Below are 23,768 nucleotides of genomic sequence, written 5' to 3'. Positions count from 1 at the left end.
CGGGTTCGGGTGAAAAATGTCCAATCCAATGTAAGTCGACTTTAGAAAAATGTGACTCATATATGATCGGTTGAGCCTTTAATTTGAGGCACGATTCGGGTTGAAACAAATTAGGATTTGAGCAGGTGGATATAATGGGGTTTGAGGTTTTTTTATAGGCCAAGTTATCTTAATGAATATGAAGCTTAAAATGATAAAAAAGTATTTTCAAAAAGTGTACAAAAATAAAATGAAGATGACAATAGATGGTGTAGGTAGATTCGCAAATGAAACATTCACAAACTAGATAAGCAAAAACAGAAGATAACAACATTCATAGTTGTTAAATGCAAAAAAAATTTAAAGTTAGACAACAAAACCCATAATAAACCACAATAGCACAAGTTGTATTAAAAATGGAGGCAGAAAGGTAGAAAAGAAAGGCAAAGAAAGAAACAAAAAGAAAATTCTAAAAATGAACTAGTATATTGAGAAGTTTAATAAGAAAAGAGAAGACAAAAGAAACATCTAGGTTATGAGAAAAAGGAAAAAAAATAAGTTACAATTAATTGATGGTTGTATTATATTTGAAGTAAAGACTTTTGAGTTTGGGTCATTGTTATTTAGTTAAACAAAAGTAATAAAAATTCAAACTTTATTTCATTTTCAGTCGAGTTCGATTTTTAGCAAATTTAAAAATTCAAAACCGAACCTGCTTAATATAACGCATATAAGATCAAAATTTTAACTCGTTTTACCCATAAGATCCACTTGAAACCACCCAAAAGTAATATTTTTTATTGAGTTTTTCGGATCTAGTTTGGGTCTTGATTTCATGCTCACCCCTATTTGCGGGTGATACAATAAATCCAACAATAATTAATAATCGTTAAGATAGATTCCGATACATCTTAAGAAAGTGAATTAAGAGTTTAATTCAACCTTACAAAATTGATTTAATTTACACTAAATAAATTGTTTTTGATGTCTTTAATTTTGACTCTAGTAAATTAGTTCAATGATAAAAAGTAAAAACTACCTTACCCGATAAAATAAGTAAATTTTAATTTTGATTCCTATAATTTTTTTTCATTCATAATACACATGATTTTTGGTCTTTATAAAATGAGGAAATTTTGATTTTTGGTCTTTATAAGATCCACTTGAAACCACCCAAAAGTAATATTTTTTATTGAGTTTTTCGGATTTAGTTTGGGTCTTGATTTCATGCTCACCCCTATTTGCGGGTGATACAATAAATCCAACAATAATTAATAATCGTTAAGATAGATTCCGATACATCTTAAGAAAGTGAATTAAGAGTTTAATTCAACCTTACAAAATTGATTTAATTTACACTAAATAAATTGTTTTTGATGTCTTTAATTTTGACTCTAGTAAATTAGTTCAATGATAAAAAGTAAAAACTACCTTACCCGATAAAATAAGTAAATTTTAATTTTGATTCCTATAATTTTTTTTCATTCATAATACACATGATTTTTGGTCTTTATAAAATGAGGAAATTTTGATTTTTGTTATAGTAAAATATTTTTCTTAAATTCTCACTTTTCTAATATTTAAAGTTACTATTTTTTTTAATTTTAATGATTATTTTATAGTAATTATATAACATTTATTTTAATAATTAATAAAAATTTTAAAAGTGTCACTGACATGACATAAAAAAAATGGTTACATAGTATGATTTAGGATTTAAAATTTAGAGGATAAAAAAATAAAGAAAAAATTTATAATTACTAAAGTTAAAACTTGTCCATTTTATTTAAATTAAAGATATATTTAATTTTTTTTTATAAAAGTTATATCTTCTATAAAAATTCATGATTGATAAATAATTTTATCTTGAAAGCATATGATTAGAGATTATGTCTCTGATCAATATATATATATATATATATAATTTGAAAATGTTAACCTCTCAAATGATTGTGATTAAAAAGTGTGTTGTTATAGCCCTTATTTAGTAAAGAGAAAACATAATTAGTAATATTACATGACAGAGCGTAGAACTAAAAAATAATAACAGAGACAGAAAATTGAAGACAGAGAGAGAAAAACAGTCTCATTTTCCAGTAGTACAGTGATTTATGAATCCGCGCTTACCTGTCTGTTGAATATTGATGGTGACTTGCCAACCATGCATGCGTGGACATATCCACAGCTCAAGCATTGTGTGGTTAGGTCCATCGATCCATCTTACTAATAGTAGTCATGTCTCTAGATAAGGTAAACTAAATCACACACCTAGCTAGTCTTCAGCTTTCCAATTCAAGAAAAAGAAAAGAGATTAACATTAATTTGTCTCCGTAATTCACAAGCAGACACACATTTAATTTAACAATTTCTGAACCACTTGATACTAGCCTTGGACCCATGAAAGATCCCTACTCTAGTGGAGTATTTGAGTTATGGGCCCCACAGACCACTCACAGTAAGTGATCGAAGAAGATAGATGAGAATCACAACAACTATGTGTAGTAGCATCACAGGACTATTAACATTTGGAAATAATATGATGATCTCACACGATTTACAGAAATCCAATTGCACATGGGTGCAAATCAATATCATATCAGTATTCAGTAACAGTTGCGTAAATCTTTGAAGGAGGGATCTTCTAGTGCTTGCAAGCTGCACTATATATTTTGAATAAATTCACGCCGTTAGTGTATCAAAATTCATATATAACACTATCTGTAGTGGGCTCCATGCATACGTATATAAATTAATTGGTTAAAATCTATATATGTTCATATTTGAGAAGTGGATTAGCATGCATGGTTTTACATGGAGTACGTGAATGGGTTGTTAGGAAGTGTCCTTTTATCTCGTGAGAAGCGGTTACAAAATGAAGAATGTCATTGCACTGGTACAAGCTAACTAGTCTGGTGGAATATTTTGAGGCCCTTTTACCCATTCTTTTCGCATTTTTCCTATAAATAGGAGCATCTGCCTAGTGAGAAATCTAACACCCCAAAGTTCCATACTCTACTCTCTTATCTCTTTTTTTCTCTCTTTCATGTTCTTCAGCCCCTTCAATTCCTATGTGTTTAATTATTAGTTACTCTCTCTTCTATGAGGAGGAGGTAGAACACAGTGTAGAATAAATGGTGGAAAGGAAAGAGGAGACACTAGTTGGTAAGGTGTTGTTGACAGAAGATAGAGAGCACAGATGATGGTATGCTAGAGAACTTAATTAGTGCATCTCACTCCTTTGTGCTCTCTATACTTCTGTCATCACCTCCGACCTCCATTTCTCATTTCCTATTTATTTAGTGAAAAAAGATAAAAATAAGAAGTGAAAAAAAGGAAAATAACTGATATTATTAATGATGCGATGATATAGAGAAAAATAGTGTGTCAATTAGATGTTTTGCCTCTCTATAAATTAATATTTAGTATTCTTATAATTAGTAATTACTATGTGTTTGGTTTTTCTGTACTAGAACTAGAATTAATAAATTAGTTTAATGAGAAGAATCATACATAATCTGATGTTCACATCCTAGGTATAGTTACCTAGCTAGTTTTGTCTTCTAATTGCAGATGTTGCAATTATATGTACCTTATTCTTTGATAAATATTAATTTGCGTATGGTGGCTATTAACCTTTGTATTTTGCAGTTGATTGTGCATTGAGGCTGCATGTTGGTTGGACACAACGAATCTGTTTAATTTGTTGATGGTATGAGGAAGCTAGAATGAGAAGCTTGCACAATTCATTCTGTATCCCTCTAATTTCAAAAGTTTGTATTTGCTACAGCCTGGGAAACATATAATGGGAGGTGTTTTGTTCTTTTTCCCTATGTATTCTGTTTACTACCTATAATATTGATTATATTTTCTATAATATTTTGATTTGGGAAATATTAGATCTGCGTTAATTAATTTCATTCATTTGTGCTTCATGTTGGGTAAGAAAAATCTGGCTTCCTTTTTTATCTGTGCCAGATATGTGATAGGCTCATTATCATGATCACAATATGATTCGTAAGGAGAAGACAGTACTAGCTACCACTTGCTTCGTGAAAGGAATTAGGACCACATGCAATTGGAATTTGTGGTAAGGGGATTGAAGAAAATAAGCATGGGGTCCAAATTCTAAACTGACCATGACATATTGTAGGGCATATGTATACTTCATTGCTCAGGATTTTTCCAAGTCCCTACCCCACACTTTTGTTCACTGATTTACAATGGTGACCTTAAGCTAATGCTGTCAATAAAATAAAAAGGGCAAGTTTCTCGATGGAGATTTTATGTGAATGTATATATAATCAATAAGGGCAACAATGTATGCAACATTATAAGGCTTCACTACATCAATATGTAATTTTAGTAACATTACAAAAATGTTATCAAATTATAAGTAAATGTTGTTAATATATTTTCATGATATTTTATCAAATATAAGATAAAACATATGTTATTAGACTTTTAAAATAAAATGATATTTTGTAATATTTTAATAATGTTAAATTTTATAAAATTATAATTAATTTTAACATAAATTATATGATTATTTATATTTTATGACTCTTGTCGACAAATCTTTTAAAATTAAAGATATTTTAAGTTAATAACCACTAAATTTATATTAATATTAAAGTTCATTTATATTAAATTTTATTTTGCATATGATTATATATATTTTTTATGTGTCATTCGACGTGAGACTTTAAGTTTCGAAAATAATAACGTGAGATTTCAAGTTTTAAAAATAATTAAATAAAAAATTACTTTTCATAAGTCATTTTTTTTACATGATATAAGAGTTAATTTTAAAAATTAATTATAAAAATAATATTAAAATAAAGAATAATATTCTATCTATAATAATATTTTTTTAAAAAAATATTATAATGACCTATTAACATAATTTATAATAATGTTTTAATAAATATAAATAAATAAAATGTTGCTAAAGATGATAAATAACTATAATATATATTTGTCTGAATACTGTAATTAATTTGGTCCTGGTCGATGAACCAAAGTTCAATGCAAATTTAAAAAAGAAAATTAATGGCACTTTTGACTTGAGGAGACAAATGGGTGGTTTTTATGAATATCTAATTACAACTCCTTTACCATTCTTGTGCTTTGAAAAGTCAGACTGAGTGATGAATACCCCCAATTAATATTACTACTAATGTGACGTATTGCAACTCACAAAGTGGTAAGCAATTGATGTATACTATTAGAGGTTGCATTTTTCTCTATTGCAATCCAACATAGAAACCATCTATTGTAAACAATGTTAAGAACATACAGTGAAATATCACTTGTCTTGCCTGCAATGCAAGGAACACGTAATTAATGAAAATATATATTCTTCCATTTTCTAGACCCACCGCTTTAAAGGTAGATCACAAGGCAAAGAATAATGTTATTTTCCGATGACAAAGACTCTTTTCCAGATATGTAGATGCACACTAATTGAGAGTGACTTACATGGCCATTACTATTTTAAGACGAGTTTGATATGATTGGTAAAACCAGGGAATTGAAAAGGAAGGGGTGAAAATTTATATTATTTTGTACTCCTAACGCTTGACTCGATGTAATTCTAGCCAACTTAAGTAAATATAGTTTTCACTTATTTTTCCTCTCCTACTCCTTCCATTTATATTTCCTACCATGCATATAAACATAGGATTAAGTGTTGAATTTAACTTCATTCGTTTTCTCTATTCAATATTTATCCTTCAACTATATATGCCACACTTCTACCGGATACAGTCACAAATATGACTACAATGGTAAAATGGATGGATATTTCTTCGAGCATAGTTAATTACAAGAATAAATTACACTGAGATTTAAGATTGCATGGACTTTTTATTTTTATTTTTTTTATCTTTATTACCGACACTCTATATACTTACATTAACCACCTTAATTGTTTGAAAAATATTGTTAGAAAGATTTGTTCAATCTCACATAATCTCAGGAATGTTAGGATTTAAAAATTGTGTGCCTCTATCTATACAACTTAATTTATACATGTCCCAAGTTGAAATGCATGCTTAAGGTAGGAAGTCCACCAATTTCTTTTGTAACATTAGGTAAGGACTTCAAAATAATATTTAACATGGGTAAAAGCTTTATATATATATATAGAGATATTTTTTTTTTTAACTTGATCAATACAACTTTATACATATCGTTAATTTTGTACATTTTGAAAATTAATGAGCAAACATTTTTTTTAACTTCTCTTATTATATCATATATGAATTTTTTTAACTTTTATAATAATTAGCCTAAAAATCATACCTAATATGATTTTTTAATAATTCTTTCATTAAGAAATAAATAAAACGAAGCTATACAGTATCATATATTAATGTCCTAGTAAATATCTCAAGTATTACATGAATTTTTTAATTTAAATAAAATAAGAAAAGTATAAATTGAAAGGAGAAAAATAAACTTTCAAGAAAAAAAATAATTAGTATAAAATAACTAAATTTTAAATTTTAAAAAAGTTAAGAAAGACGCGAGTCTCATTATTTAAGAGATCGTTCATCAAGAAATTTAATTACTCGAAAAAAATAACTCTAATTTTATAAACGTGGGTGAATAGGCAAATGAAATAAATATCAAAAATAACATAATGTGAATGGTACTTTATGATATGTTTTGACCAAATTTCTAATGATAATTGTTTGAAGAAAGTGCCGTTTTAACATAAACTATTTCACTAAGGCCTTATTTTCATTATTTTAAGTATATTGCAATTCCTAATTTATTAGTTTAATTTTTACTTAAAATTAAAGACACCAAAAGTTAAAATATAATTTGGTATATCACTATAATTAAAATAAAATTATAATGTATGAAAGTTGGTATAGACTACTTACCTGTGTTATAAAAGATTTCTTAGTATATTACTATATAATATGGTCTGTCTATATTACTAAGTTGAAGATTTATGTTACTAAATTATTGTGTTAGTATGTTGATTGGTTGTATAATATATTCTTTGGTGGCTATATGAATATGTGATTTGTTGAATGTTGAGTTGATATATTACACGACTATGCTGATATATTGTGAAATTGGTAAGTTGATTTGTGATGTTAAATTGAACATATTTTTTTTTTGATAAGCAAAAGAAATTTAAATTAAAGGGAGTACAAGGAGTACTCCAACCCATTACAAGAGACACATAGGCAAAATTAGAATCCAGGCTAGAAAGAAACTATGAGAAATACAAACTCGGGTTATAATACCAACTTGTGTAACTAAAAGAACACCCATGGATAGAACTATTAATCCACTTCCATGAACGCAATTTAATATTATCTAACACTTCCTTGCAATCTGTAGTACCTTGTTGAAAGATAATGACATTTCGATGAAGCCATAGTGACCAGATAACAGAAACCCAAACCACCCGCAAAAAGTGAGAATGTTTTTTATATATACCAAGATTCGTCCAATATAAATAAAGAGAAATTAAAGAATTTGGAAAGACCACCGCAACCTCCAACCAATTAGCAACAGCTAACCAAGTATTAAATGCCATCGGGCACATTAGAAAGAGATGAAGAGGGTCTTCAACAAACAGAGAGCAAAAAGAACAAAAATTGAACATATTGCTTCTACATTATGTTAATTTCTTTATATATATAAGTTTACCCTTATTTTTTCATGTTGTTGGATTGCAATAACTAGATTATTATGGGAATGGAGAATGATTAAGTTTGGAGTGGTTGTTGAGGATTTTTCATGAAGGAGATGACTTGTTCTTTTGTTGAGTAACTTTGATGCAATGTATAAATAGTTATTGCTTGATCGACGATCTAAAACTTTATGTTTTGTAGTTTGGTATTTGTATATGTATAAGTACATGATTTGGTTGTAATTTTACCAACAAATTTTTTATGTTTACGGTTATCTATATTCCTTATATATATATATTATTACGTGAATATCTAAGAATTGCCTACATGATAATCTTATACTAGATTATAATTATGTTTTTAAGTGCTTAGTTGCTAAACTGTAATAAACATAATAATTTGTCGGATCGTTATAATACTTAAATATGATATTTTTATTAATAAAAAAATTAGTAGTTAAATTTTGTATGACAATACTTAATAGATTTACTAATGAAATTAGACATAATAACTAAAACGAGTTTTTCAAATTATAGAAACTATAAAAACTGTTTTAAATTTGAGTGACTACAAATTTATTTATCCTAATTTTATGAAACTAATTAAAAACATATTTGGTGTAAGAAAAAATTTACAACATATTCAAGCATATATATATATATATAATTTATTTAATTCTTTCTTGTTTGGCCATCCTCTGTGATGGCCTTCTTTTTCACTTTATTAACATTAGTTATTTTATTCATATCAAATCATACCATAAGATATATAAAGAGAAGGTTCACTTTGTTGCATGCGAGTATAATCAGCTAGAATCTAGTGTCGTAATTATGCTTTGCCTGTTTAGTCAAATCTCATGCAGTTTTTAGCTCCAGAGAATATTTAGTTTCCTATGGCTGATTAATGCCTTTTCCTTTGAAAAGAAATTAAATATAATGCAGAAGAGGAAGATTCTGTTTGACATATCGTTCCATATATAATTATACCATCGCTGACCAACGTGGGAGATCAATGTGAAAAGAGAGGAAACATAACTTAAACTATAATTTAAAGATGACAGTGAGATAATTAATACTTAATTAACTTTGCCACTACTATTTTGAAGAAGAAAAAATGTACAGTGGATCCATGTTTAACAAAAGGAACACTTTGACGGAATCTGGGTCTAGCGTGAAAAAAAATTATGAAACTTCTTTTCATAAATGCTGGGGGGTCAATCAACATAGAATAAAAAAAGGAAAATGATAATCTCCAAAGTACAGTAACATAAAAAGTAAAGGGGGAAGGACGATTACACAGATATTTCTTTCATAAATAATAACGTTATATTTTACATGAAAAAATGTTTTTAATAAATTAATTTATTATCAAGAACAATTTTATTTAACCAAATAAGATTATTTTAGGGAACAAGACTCTTTTTCTAAGTATTTAATACAGATGTATATCTAGAATTTGAATTAAAAATCACTAATTAAACCAAATAACCTCATACATATTGTTTCATGTGTTTATTGGCATAATTAATGTGAATGAATGTCTATCAGAAAATAGATAATTCTACTTTAAATATAAAGTTATAATTAAAGATATCACTTTATCTTTATAAAAATGACATGATGAAAAAGAACTATAAATTCTTATATTAAAAAATTCAAAAAGTATCAGTTGTATAGAGAGAGTGTGTGTGTATTTGCAAAAATGAATCATGAGTGATTGAATGAGAATAATAACTGCTGAATAAAAAGTGAAAAGCAATGGTGGTTGAGAAGAAGAGTAGAGGGTTTTGTATGAGTAGAAAAGAAAGTATATATGTTATTAGGGAATTTGCAACTTTTCAGCTACGGATTTGGTGGGAGGAACATAGGTGGCCCATTATCATGTGCATCTGTCTTCAATCCTGCAAGTTGATAGATCCAGGTAAACTACTTATTCAATCCTTATCAAAACAATATATTTCCCACAATACTGCTTTCTTTCTACTATATATACATTTCTATAATTTAATTTAAAATACTTTCTTTTAGAGATCACACCTATCTTTTATGAAAAATAATCTTACTTAACTTGAATACTTCACTATTATCAGTATAAACAGTAAAATTAGTATTTAACTCGGTTGCATTCTGGAAAAACCAAAAATTGTATGTATACATTCGATACTTTTTTCTTAAGAGAAATATTTGAAAAGTTTAAAATTAGACACTCACCTTATATAAGATCTAACGTCTAAAAATTAGTTATTTTTATTAGAACCGACCTAAAATATCTTTTTCCTTAATTATTATTCACAATAAAATTCTTAATTAAAGTGATTTTTCTTAATTTAAAAAATAATTGATAAGTATCTCATTAATATTATGAGTAATTTTGAAGAAAAAAATTATGACAAATTTAATATTACCAATTATTTTTTAAATTAATTATGATAATTTAGGTAATTAGGTTTTATAAAAAGACTTGAAAAGAGTGTAGTTCTTAAAATATTTATAAAATGACGACGGTGTAAAAGAAAATTATGTTGACTATGATAATTAAATTCTTAGAGTTATTTCATTTTAAATAGGAGTTTTTATGAAAGTGTTATACACAACTATTTCTTGCAAATTTTAACATTGGAATATTCTGACATGGACGACACGGTATAAACATTGTTCTTATATAAAAATCTTCAAAAATGAGTTAAGAGCTTAAGTTTTTCCATTAGAGAAAAAATAAGGAAAGTTTTTAGATGTTGAAGGAGTCCCTAAAAGCACATTAAGAACTCTGGCGGGTTGATAAGGGTATCTGATAGGTTAGCAATTTTTTAGCTTTATGTTGAAACTCCCACTACCAATGCTGGTAACAGATTTTTTTTTGCCATAGTCTCATGGTCATGTAATACTGTTTGTTCTGTTATGCATGTCCCATCGTACTCACAAATTAATTGATTCGTATAGAAGCCAATCAAACAAGATAAAATGGTTCAATTATTACTTCCTCCAATCATTGACGTCCCTTGCACATATGAGAACTTGCTATGTTCATTCCATGGCTCCTGACATGACTTAGCATGTATAAACCAGTTGAATATTGAAGACTGATCTGGTCTTTCAAGATATGCCATCCATATCTATTTGTCCATGCAATGAAAGGACATTTTTGGAATCATATTCAAGACAATAGTAACTGTATTACAGGGGAACGAGCACCGTCCACTACTACATGCTAGTGGCACTAATAAAGTTCATGTCCTTTATTCACCAATTAAGCATAAGGTTCAGAACTAACAAACTTCCCCAACACCCCCAAAATAGACTTTTCCCTTCAAAAACAGGGAAAAGAATATTACTTCAAGATACTACAAATACTTTTCAACAAATAGATATCGCTGAGATTGTAAAATAGTTTTATACTTTTATTCAATCACAAACTATCATGTACAATGATCTTGACTTTTACAGTATATAACTAAAAAGTCATATTGTAATTGATTAAAGGTGTAAAAGTATTTTACATTATCGGTGCATAGTCTTTAAACTGTAGATATTATACAATAATTCACCAACAATAATTTCATTACAGAGATGATCATAGAAAATCTACAATTGATCTTTACTACAAGCTAAAGATAACAGTTGTCAAGTTCAAGAACAGTTAGAATGATGGAACTATGCTGCTGCTTCTGTGTCCTCAGTTTCCCTCTTATTGAATGACTTAGTGTGAAGATCCCGTGTGATTTGAGTGGTTGTGTCCAAGAAGTACAAAATAAATGATGTCAAGCAGCAACAAGCAAACATGGGTATGGGCCCATAAATCCATAGAACAAGAGGAAATGACAAGTAGAATGCCCTCAAGCCAAGAGACCAAGAATAACTACCACGGTTTAAGTGTTTTGCAACATATTCAATGAAATCCTTTTTGCCCTTCAGTGCAGGTGTGGTGATCAAGAAGCTCACATGTGCATAGTATCTAATGGACTGCACATTACATAGAAATGCAACTAGGAAGCATAGTGAGATGGAGAGGCGTTTGATTGAAGAATTAAGGGAAGTTTTGTTGCCATAAACTAATTTGGTGTCTGAGTCATTGTTTGCAAAAACGCCAATAAGTGAACTAAGTGTGATTGCTGTTGTAGCAAGAAGAGTGGATGCCATGATATTGTTGCGGATTGTTTGAACGCCCAAAACCCCATTTTTCAAGGGATCCTGAAAACAATGCGAGGGAGCTTGTTATGGAAACAACTGTCTCTTAGTAAATAAAATCAAACCACACTTACCAAAATGTAAAACAGAATTAGTAGGTCTTTGTCAGGACTAGTCTTTTGAAAATGTAACAAAGTATGTAGTATATAATAAACCATAATAAAAATGCAGATATATATAACCAGGTTGGGTTCCTATAAAATCCATATTTTTACAGAAGAGCGTCCAATGAGGACAATCCTAGCCAACTTTCAACAAGCTAACCTCTTAAAGGAGATGATGCATTTGAATTACCTCTTAAGATTAGCAGCAGAACATCTACCAAAAATACAAGATAAGCAGAAGAGGGAAATTTTTTTTTGGTAAAGTGAATTACAGAATGCCACATTTATTGAGAATTTCACATAGCCTTTGAATACTACTAGGTTACTAATGAGATTTGCCCAATTGACATTCTACATGGGCATACTTGAAACCTATACGGATAAATTACTATTCTGTAAGTATCAACCTTCACTTTCTGCACCATATTTTTTCCCTACTTCACTAAACATTGACAGAGCAACAACTAGCAATCCTTTTCATTGCTCAAAATCAATCTCCTACAAGGCTACAACAAAATAACCTCTAACCAGGATAAGCTAAAGAAATCCTCAACAGGATGTTAGTTAAGGTATGTGACTGGCAAGACTAGTGTCAACATTTTACATATTACCAATCAATGTGAATGTTCAAAGAGGGCAGAAGATGGAAAACAAAACAATTGCACATGTTTAGCATGCGCGCGCGCACACATATATATAGACAAAGAGGAAGAATCCGTTTACTCCATGAGTAAGTCTATTTTAAACCCTAAACTTAGACTTATTCTGTTTAATAACTTATGTTCTATATCAAATTTTAATGATCCAACTGTTGAATTTAAAATTCTTCATACATAGATCAAGTTTGCAAATTTTTAAAAAATTTTAAAATCATTTAATACTTCATTTCATTAATTCAAATTGTCTGTTAGATAATCATAAAAACATTTTATACGTTAATTTGAATTAATGAAACAAAATATCAAATAGTTTTCAAATTTTTTTAAAATTTACAAACTTAATGCATTAAGAACTTTAAATTCAACTATTGAATCATTGAAATTTGATGTAAAACATAAATTATTGAACGAAATAAGTTTAGGTAGATTTATTCCTAAAAAAGATGGATCCTTTCTCATATATATATATATACACACACATTATATGCATGGAGACTCGTGCATCTGATCTATAAGCCTAAAGAAGTGTATGGTTCAATATCTACTTTAGCAAATAACTTCAAAATATATTACAGACCAAGACTGACATTAAAATATATGGAGACCCGTATCGAGGACGTAATATGAGCATACTCAGGGACACAAGCAGCTGATCAATGAATAAGTGAGACTAAGATTAAGATGTTGAATAGATCGCTTTGTGCCACCAATTGACAATTTGTCCAGTGTTGTTTAGATCTGTTCTCAATGGTGAAGTCACTTAATTTTGACAATACAAACCCGTTATTTCTTCTATTCTGACTGATTTGCTATTTCAGCCTCTTTGTTTGGCTACCCAGTTTCATTACGAACCAAAAGATTTATAAGAATTTCAATCATGTATATATTGAACTAACTCAAGTTCAGGGAAAATAAAAACAAACATATCTAAGGAAGATCCTTGCAGTTTAGAGGCTTGTCATTTTCTGAATTCTATAATTATAAGGCATATAAACAATAACAGATTCTTTGTCCTGGAAAAAATTAGTTAGAAGATAAAATAAAGGATAAACAATACAAGGAAGCAGAGGAGTGATCAAACACGCAAGCCACGCATCAAATAGAGTAATAGACTCGATGCCTTTGAACTGTTAAAAAATATTTCAGGAACTTCTAGATTTATGATGACTGAACTACCTGCCAAAAAATGGGCACTACATCCATGACATCAGGCACAAGAACCATGAAATAAGGTAATACAGGTGTACATTAAATAGTCATCTCTTTCTTAAAATAAAGCACTACGTATTTACTAGACAAATGGCTTTTAGTTCACATAATTTATGTTTCTAGAAGTTTGTCTTCATTTCAAAAATAAGATTAGACCGTTTCCCAACAAAACTTTTCAGTTTTCCTTCCATATTCAAGCAAGCACACATTAGAAACGATCAACCATGCTATGTGCTGTTTTCTGCCAGAAACTTGGGACAGATTCCATTTTCTTCTGACATGAGCATGCAGTATATACACTCAAGGCAGGACATTTGTGAACCATATTGAGTCTTAACAAACTAATTAAGCCAGTAACAAGACTCATCAATCAATTTAGCCAGCATGTAGCTTAAAATTTCCCGTTGACTAATTGTAACAAAACTCAGTCTTGGTGAAAGAAACCTTTTGTAAAAAGCATGAATTAGGATAAAATTTACCAAACCTGGTGAGAGTTGACACTAACAAAAATGTGAACTTTTAACTAAAAACATTCTCACGAACTCCTCTAATCTGTACAAACTATAAATTTATCAAACTATTGAAGGTGTCTTGAACTAATGAACTCCCTTTCAGAAATGATTCCTATACACTATGCCACTCACCGATTTCTGATCAAATAGCAAAATGTTTAGGAAATCCAACGATGAGTAGTAAGATAGCTTCTCTATCCTATAAATTAACTTTGAAATTTAAGTAAGCTTAAACTTAAATTTTAATATGATATCAAAATCTATCATAATAGATTTAATAGTTATTGGGTTTATGTTATTGACCCTATTGATCCTACAAATCTAACACTCAAGATATCCAATCTCAATGTGAGAAAAGTGTGTTGAAAATCTATTGACTAGTAATATCATCAAAACAATATACGTAAGCGAGAAACAATTCTCACTTTCTCAAAAGCATCACAAGTTTCGATATATGACTGTTAAAACTGGATACTAATTGACACAGACTTATTCTGAACACAAGTACACAGATTCTAGAAGACAAGTACTATTACAGGATAATATTGCGACAGTAAATGTCAAAAAGTACTAAACTAAAATTCTGTCAACAGATACCTTAACACAGATATTCAAAACTGTTAAACCCTATGTTGTACAAGATAAAATGTAGAGAGAATACTGACAGCCATGATGGAAAGAACCCATTGGTAACGAGACTGAGCATTCAAGCCAATGACAGTGCGAGATGGGTAGCGGATTATAGTGTAGAGAAGCCAAACGTTATAAATTCCCAACACAAACAAACCCAAAGGCACCATCACGTAGTCCAATTCCTGTACTTGCATGCTGCCTCTTCAATCTTCAAATTTTACCTTTCACCATTCACTACCTCAAACACCAACACTCCCTACTCCAAAATTATAATCTTATTGAAATTCAAATTTGTTACCCTTTCCTTTCACTCATGCCTACCTTTGCCTTTTACACCCCACCTTTCCACTCACAAAACCTTGTTTTTTTCCTCCAAAACAAGTAAAGATAAAGAGGCTCCCCCTTGCTCTTTCAACTAGTAAAGTCTGCAAAGAACTAAAATTAAATCCATCTTTTCTGACTGGGAAACAAAAGTGGGAAACATAAATTATTACCAACACTAATTGTGTAATCAATTCTTTCTCAAACCCCACAAAAAAAAAGTGTTATTTCCCTTTCCACCTCTCTCCACGTTGCCCAATTATGATACTATTGTGACTAAATTTGGCTAAAAAAAAATAAAAGTGAAGTTTTGAGCCTGAGTTGAGACGCAATTTCATGTGGTAGTTCTCTTCATACATGTCAGGTCCAATTCGAGAAATTCTTATATAGGCCACTAGCTTCGAATCTCGTGTCATTTTGTTCACACGAACCCCTTCAGTTTGTTGCTTTTGTTATCACTCTTTGGAAACGGTTGAAAACTGTTTCTCTTTGTGCTTTTTACGCAAAAGGCAATCTTCAAAGGTGAAGTTCTCAAAGGATCACTTCAATATCCAAAATAAGGCGTACATCGAGAGAATGCTGTTGATATCGTTTAATATTAGTGGTAGTGGGTATCTGCGCGATCAGAAACATTTCCTGAATTCTTGAAAAGTGAAGCTACTACTCATTCTTCCCTCGTAAACTACAAATTGGTGGTGAATTTTCGTTTATTAGTAAGAATTATAATGGCAGAAGCAGCAGCAAAGCTAATCTAGGACTTGTATATACTATCCCAACGTTTCATCACTAGTCTGATTCTAGTGGTTCAAATTCGTGGTGAAAATTGAGATTTAAGTAAGCCCTTTTTTATCAAGAGTTCACGAAGAAAATTTGGGTAAATATCTCACATATCACCAAGTTAAATATTTTTCTTATAGTTGCCTCTTGCGTGCGTGTGTTGGTAAAGAAAGATTGAGAATCAACGAAACTCAACAGCCATAATTAGTGCTGTTCTGCTGATGTTTACACAGCCTTTTTAGTTTAATTCTTGTCCAAGTATTACCACTTTAATTCCTGTCCAAGTATTATTTAACTTATCTAAGAGGCTCCAAGTGTGTGGATCACACATAGCCCTATGTCTAATCCCTGAATGATGTAAGTAAGCTCCAAATTAAGCATGAATCCTCATTGATATTGATAAAATATTACAATTAAGTAATTAACAATTGTCCTGTGTAGGTCATTTAAGTTAGGGTGCCAACAGAGTTTAATCTTTTTCAATAAATAAATAAATCACTTCTACACAACTGGGCATGGGCTGCTTTTTGTTTCTCTTTTTCTAAAAAATCATCTCAACATCTATTCTTCACTTTTTACTTCTCTTGTTTGTTGTTCCTTTTGATTCTTAGCTCAGTTTTAAATCATCTCTTATCTACGTATTTGGTTGTACATCTAGGTTTCTCGTTTAAGTAAGAATCGTGTTAAAATTAATGTAAAAGCAACTAATTGTTGCTTCCACATATCCATGTGTGGATCCAAACACGCAGGACATCGAATTGTAAGGACCATATTTTGCAGCGTAGAGGTTTGGTAAGAGGGAAGAAACTTAAGAAATGGAAGCTTCTATGGTTTGCTGTGACATGGTTTGTGTAGCCACACCTTCGCAGGATAAACCACAAGTCTTGTTTACGTAGCTTTCCGAGTATGAATCGTGACTAAACAAATTGTTGCTGCCGTTTTCATGATAAAAATTTGTACTAGAAGAGTGTGCAAAAATAATGGGAACAAATGTAAGTACTATGTAGCACATGGGTAAGTTCATCCCAAGGAAGTGAAACATAACTAACGCAAAGACAACAAAAATGAATTCCACTACCATTAACAAGAAACAAAAATTACTACCTAGTACTCTCAGTGAATCCTCCTCACATCCCTGGCACATGTTCATACTTCTCGATATGAACATACAAAATTGTTACATATATAATCAATTATACATGATCGGCCCCCGAGTTTTGTGACAAATTGTTACCAGATAAAGGATGATAATAATCATCAGGCTCCACAGCAGACTCTACATGAGTTCCTCTCTCCTTCTTGAATGAGTTACTGTGAAGATCACGCGTGATTTTAGCTGTTGTATCCAAGAAGAACAAAATAAGTGATGTCAAGCAGCAACATGCAAACATGGGTACGGGCCCATAAATCCACAGGAAGAATGGAAAAGACAAGTAAAATGCTCGAAGTCCAATGGACCAAGAATGACTCCCACGATTCAATGTCTTAGCAATGTATTCCATATACTCCCTTTTGTCTCTGGTTGTTGGTGCAGTGATTAAGAAACTGACATGGCAATAGTATCTTATAGACTGCACATTGCATAAAAATGCAACAAGAAAGCAAATGGTGACAGAAATATGTTTGATTGAAGAACGGCCATAGGGTACGAAAGAAGTGTCATCAGAACTCCACGTACTGTTGGCAAAAATACCAATAAGTGAACTGAGTGTGATGGCTGTTGTAGATAGAAGAGTAGATGCCATGATATTGTTACGAATAGTTTGAACTGCCAAAACCCCATTCTTCAAAGGATCCTGAAAATATAGCAATGGAATCAATACTGCTAGAACTTGTTTTCACAGCTTGTCAAACTGATTTTAGATGGCAAGCAGTCTGATGAGGAGTAGGAATGCGAGTAAAAAACAATGTTGCATGAAGTCAGAAAGGCTAACACAATCAGCAAGGATATTCAATCAAAGACAAGCCTTGTATCATATTCATATGTACCATACCAATGAGCAGTAAAAAATATGTTTTAAGGAAAGGACATTAACACAACAATGAGGTATTAGTTACCTAATGTTCAGGATGTGTTCTTTTTTTAATTGTACACTATCTTTCGATATAATAAAATTTAAGACAACGACAGGGCCTCAATATTGTTTAAATGAAATGCTCATAAAAGCGTGTGGTAGTAGTTGTTTGATGATTTGATTACACTATCAACTTTCAGCCATCTCTTGCCAGTTTCACAACTAGTGTTTGATCATGTCAAATTATGAGTGAGTGGAGTCAAACAAGAAAGCTTTCTGACCCTGAAAGTGGAAAGAGGAATGACAAAGAAACAAGGAAAACAAGAAGAACCAAAAGGTAAGAAACTTTGTGTATGCTTTGTTGGAGTGAAAAATAGGATGGAGGGAAACAATAAGTTTAAGGAAAATAATTGAGGCTTTATTTCTCTAAATACATTATTATTTTCCACAAGCCCAATATCACTCCGACCTCAATTATTTACCATGATGCATAAGCATTCAATGAATTACAACTTGGCACATGCTGCCAATATTAAAGTCCAAGATTTGCAAATATAAACCAAGAACTCGAGTTACCCTGTAGATCTTGTGTAAGAAACCCGTCACCTGTTTAACTAAAAAGAAATGAACAACACAAGCTTGGCACCTGGACATTACTACTCAAGGTTATCAATTTCTATGGGTTCTCAACCAGTAAGGAAAATAGCATATCAATCAAAACACTCAGTTTTGCTGTAAATAACCCTAATAGAAACTAGAGGAAGTATTCAGGCAAGTGCATAATACAAAAATGACACATTCAACACATTTAGTGTTACATTTAGATACTGATAAACACCACATGCGTGATTCATCCAACCAAACAGTTTCAATAGGCTGAAATTAATTCACTTTCAAAAGGCTATTCACTTGCTTCATTTAGATCATGAAAGAAGGGGGAAATGGGAATAAGCTGTTTTACTTGCCTCAATGAGCTCAAGAAAGAAAGGAAAGATCTTTGACTATATATTTTCTTTTTCTCCTAACGACAAGAATCGTCACATACTACCTTGGCTCTTGTATTTCCTATTGATACCAAGGAATCAATAAATTTCACTATAAACTTAGATCTAGTTACGTTGCTTTTAGTATTGTTCTCTAATCAGAAATAGTGTTCACATTCTTATCGGAAAGCAGCACTAAATGCACCTTTAGGAATTATACCTAAGTTTTGAGCTAAATTTCAAGCGTAATACTGCCAAAGAACAAACCAATGAAAATGACAAATGATGCTGCCACCAATTTCATATCAAACGACAAAAGCCTAACCACAAAATTCAATAGAAATGAGGACCCCAAATCAAACACGAGATTTTATTCTGAATTGAGCACGCCACATTTCATAAAACCAAATAACTAAACAACACAAGCGTGAGAGCAAATCAAGGAGCCTCAACTTGGTAAATGGTCAATGGGGATAATTAATGAACACTTAGGAGGCATCACTAATTTCATCGAAAAGAAGAAACCTTTCTGAAAACTATCAATGACTCACAAACTCATCTGTGTGTGTGATCACCCCTTTTCAATCAAAATTTTCTAACCATGTATTCAAAGCATTTTCTGACCATATATTGAATCAAAGCATAAACTTATTACTACAATTGTTGTTATGAATTCAAAGAGAGAGAGAGAGAGAGAGAGAGAGAGAGAAAGGTGATGTTATGAAGAACTCACACTCATCATGGCAAGAACCCACTGATGACGAGACTCGGCGTTAAGGCCAATGACGGTTCTAAGAGGGTTGTGCACGATGTTGTATACAAGCCATATATGGTATGTGAGGAACACCAAGAGACCCGATGGCACCAACACATACTCAAGCTGCTCCTTCTCCATGCCGCCAACACTTTCTTTGGTACGAGGAACTTGGAAGCTGAATAATGTTTCATTCAAGTAAGTATATATGTTCTGTCTGGACTTGACCCAAGTTCAAAACCATCACCATCATCATCATCTCATGATCAAACAAAAAGGGTGAAAGTAAAAAGTGAGTGTCAAACAAAGTGTTTCAACTCAATCAGCATCGTTGATTCACCGGTTACAAAATGGATGTGAACGTGTCATGTAACATATTTGAAGTGTGTGGTCACATGATGGTGTTGTCGCAACTTGCAAGTGGTACTTGTTGATAAGTTGACACGGCCTTTCACCCAAATATTATAATATTGTTGACATAGACACTCAGGCCCAACAGAACAAATATCTCATTTTATTATTTAAAACAAAAACAGATGAAAACGAGTTGTATTTCTTAAACTAACTTTATTTTATATATATTTATCTTCTAAGGGATTATGACTAAAATAAAACTTAAAAATATAAAATATTATTTTATAATCTTAAAATTTTGTTCTATCAAATGTATTCCAATTTGAAGAAAAAAGTAGTAATTAAGATAATAAAGTGGACCAACTCTTTTCATTCTAACTCGGTTAGCAAAGTGAATAACAAATTTTGATTTGTATCATTTACTAGACTTAATAATTAAAAATTATTATATATATATAAGATTAATTAAAATAAACAATTTAACTTAATTATTGATATAATATTTTATGACATGATACATATGTATAAAAATTAAAAAATAACATACAAATGATCTTCATTTGTAAATATTTTTTTTCAAGTAATTGCTATTTGTTTTATTAATAAAAATCTTATTTACATATTTTTTTAGTTTATAAATGTCATGTTATTAAATGTTACTTTATTTAACTAATTTAAGTATGAGTAAATGTTAATGACTAGTAAATTCAATTTGATGATGATAAAATAATTAAAATTTCATGTTTTTAAAATTAGAAGAATTAAATGTCTTTATTTTAAAAATAGAGAGAGTGAAATTGTGAATTAATAAGCATAAGGGAGCAAAAGTTTAATTTAATCATTTATTTAAATCCTATAACAAAGTGATACTCTATTTAAAAAAAATTATACAATATAAGAAAATTTATACTATAAATTAGATGAGTTGAAAACCTCGAGTTGTTCAACAAAAATATGACTTAGATGGACTGGTTCCATCTTCATTTCAATTTATACTATCAATGTAAACATAGTTTTTTTTTTTTTTAACAGGATCTAAACATAGTTTTAAAGTTATACTTTTTAATGATTTCTAATCAATTGAACGTATAATTTTTATACATTAATAATACTTAAATATTAAATTCTTGCATTAATGATTATAAATATGTTTGATCTTTTAAAATGTATTTTTATTGTTTTTAAAAGAATTCAACTGAAAAACATGTATGAATTAAATATGGTTTTAATTGTTATAAAATATGTGAGTTTTTAATTTTAGTCCTCATATAAAAAATTATTCTTAATCTGTCTAAAATTTAAAATTATTGATTTTGATCTTTATAAAATTAGTAAAATTTAATCTTGATTTTTTTTAAAAAAAATATTTTTTCAATCCCTCTAGAATAAAAAAATTTGTCTCTTAACATTAATTATTTTAAAATAAATAAATAATATGTATTTTGAAGATCTAGAAAACTATTAAAGATATTACATGTTGATATTATATATATAAATATAAGTGATTAATCATTATTTTTTATTAAACACAAACAATTAACGAGTATTATTTAACAGTTAATAGTATTATATAATAATTATAAAAACTACAAATAATAATTTAATTACTTTAGGAAAAAAAATTGCAATGATCAAAACTCACTTGTGATATATTAAACACATTATAAAAAAAATTTAAGTGAAAAATATTAATTAACTGTGCTGACTCAGACAGTGACCCAGAGCAAATATATTGTCTCTACACGTTATCTGATGGGTACCCTTTCCCGTCTCCCAACTCATTCTCTTACTCTCTCATCATTCATACCATAAAAAGAATATTAAATACAAATAATCTTTTTTTTTCAATTGTAATACAACTAATCTTATATGACTCACTTATATTCATATCTAAAATGAGTCATATAATTGTTTACTTTGCTAAGTTAATCAACTAGTCTGTTTCTAATTTTATTTTTCATAGTTATAATTTATTTTTTAATTAGATCTCTCATTTTATTTTATATTTTCTCTTAGTCGTAAAAGTAATTATTAATAAGAAGTTTTAATAATATTTTTTCTTCAATTACAAAACCTGTTGTCCATAGATATTAAGAACATAAATTAATCTAAATTACAGAGATACACAATGCATTATTATAAAAGACTTATTTTATGGTTGTTAAGAACATAAAATAGAGATGTCGATAAATTATTATTTTAGAAAAGAGGTAACATAGAAAATAGAAAAAAGATAAAGATAAAGTAACACTAACTCAACTATAATTAATTATAAAATTAAAATTAATTACTTTTAGAAAGTTATATCATTTAAAATTAAGACAACAACAATTAAATTATTATATCTCATTATAATTAAACTTTAAAATATGTAATTAATAAAATAAATAAATTTAAATTTAAATTTAAAATAATTTTGTGAATAAATTAATTTTTTAAATATCTCAAAATATAAAATATAAAAAATATAAAAATTCACAAGCACAAATATAATGGGTGAGTTGACTACTGTGGCTTCAATTCAACATTTTTGTCACGTGGTGGTTGTCTTTTTCCCATTATTATATTCTTTGGCTGCACTTTCTTGTCTTTTTATTCTCTTTTATTAGTTGTTTTTTATACCCATTAACACCTCGATAGGGAAAAAAAATAAAAATAGAAGAAAGCAAAATAATTGTACCTGCAGTACTCTTGACTTAGATGTGGTGGCATGCATAATTCTCTTCTTTGCTCTGATTGTTCACCTTCCTTGCTATGGAATCCTTTCTATAATATATATCTGCAAATAATATTCTAGGATTGATTCAAGAGGAAAATTTGGAATTAGGTTTTATTATGCACTATACCCTTTTCTTTTTTACTATATAGCAAATATTATCATTCATTATAGATATATTTTCGGATAATGGGTTGAGCTTGTTTCACTTCTTTTAAGAGATATAATTGTTATTAATTCTATCAATATCTTTTCTTCATATGTAATTTCTTGGCTATGAAATAGAGCAATTATTTTTCATTAATAACTTAAATGTGTTGGATGTATCATTCGGCCAGGTGTTACACTTTTCCATGTTTTTTTAATGTCGAACACTTAAATTTGCAATTATTATTTTAGCATGTATAATGTAGAAACATGTTTATTATATATAATTAAATTTTTTAATGATTATATATTAATAAATATTATATTTAAATATAAATTATATTTTAGATTTATGATAAATAATTGATATTATAATATTTTTTATTTATTGATAATTTATTTTAAAATATAAATATTTAATTTATGAATAATGAAAAAAAATTAAAACAGAATTAAATGAGTAGTTAAAATAACATTACAGATTCTATGATGAAAAAAGAATCTTAAAACATTCTCGCAAAAATAATAACTTATATTTAATATATAGAAATTAATAAAGATAGTGATTCATGATATAAAAAGAAGTTGATATATTAGAATTGAATTATACTAAACTTCATCATTTTGTAAAATTAGAATTGTAATACCATATTTATGTCCTTAATCTTAACATCAAATCATTAAATTACTAAAACACTTGTCGTGGTAACAAGGTTGAAAGTTTTTTTAGTTAACTTTTGTGTCGAATCATATTGCATTTTAATCA

The 23,768-nt window shown here is 29.3% G+C and overlaps 2 protein-coding genes and 1 long non-coding RNA gene across 4 annotated transcripts; 1 reads left to right on the top strand and 2 right to left on the bottom strand.

The window, feature by feature from the left end:
- Positions 1-2,966: 2,966 nt before the first annotated feature.
- On the top strand, positions 2,967-4,256 carry LOC145954536 (uncharacterized). The gene is made up of 2 exons (XR_014431781.1): positions 2,967-3,788; positions 3,955-4,256. It is a non-coding gene; the product is annotated as an uncharacterized LOC145954536 (long non-coding RNA).
- A 6,825-nt stretch (positions 4,257-11,081) lies between these two features.
- LOC109804073 (uncharacterized) lies at positions 11,082-16,203 on the bottom strand. 2 transcript variants are annotated; one of them, XM_020365838.3, is made up of 2 exons: positions 14,968-16,203; positions 11,082-11,821 (listed from the first exon to the last, which is right to left on the bottom strand). In XM_020365838.3, exons 1-2 carry the CDS (start codon positions 15,127-15,129, stop codon positions 11,285-11,287), a joined length of 699 nt encoding a protein of 232 aa, XP_020221427.1. In that variant the 5' UTR covers positions 15,130-16,203; the 3' UTR covers positions 11,082-11,284. The 2 variants fall into 2 exon arrangements, with proteins under 2 accessions (XP_020221427.1, XP_082925093.1); XM_083068967.1 differs by lacking the exon at positions 14,968-16,203 and adding an exon at positions 14,900-14,918.
- An 808-nt stretch (positions 16,204-17,011) lies between these two features.
- Positions 17,012-20,176, bottom strand: LOC109804326 (uncharacterized). Its single transcript, XM_020366142.3, has 2 exons — positions 19,765-20,176; positions 17,012-17,829 (listed from the first exon to the last, which is right to left on the bottom strand). Exons 1-2 carry the CDS (start codon positions 19,924-19,926, stop codon positions 17,227-17,229), a joined length of 765 nt encoding a protein of 254 aa, XP_020221731.1. The 5' UTR covers positions 19,927-20,176; the 3' UTR covers positions 17,012-17,226.
- Between the last annotated feature and the right edge of the window lie 3,592 nt (positions 20,177-23,768).

This window comes from Cajanus cajan, chromosome 2, assembly GCF_000230855.2.
Source record: "Cajanus cajan strain Asha chromosome 2, NIPB_CcT2T_4, whole genome shotgun sequence".
NCBI classification, from domain to species: Eukaryota; Viridiplantae; Streptophyta; class Magnoliopsida; order Fabales; family Fabaceae; genus Cajanus; species Cajanus cajan.
This window is presented reverse-complemented; position numbering and strand designations above follow the sequence as displayed.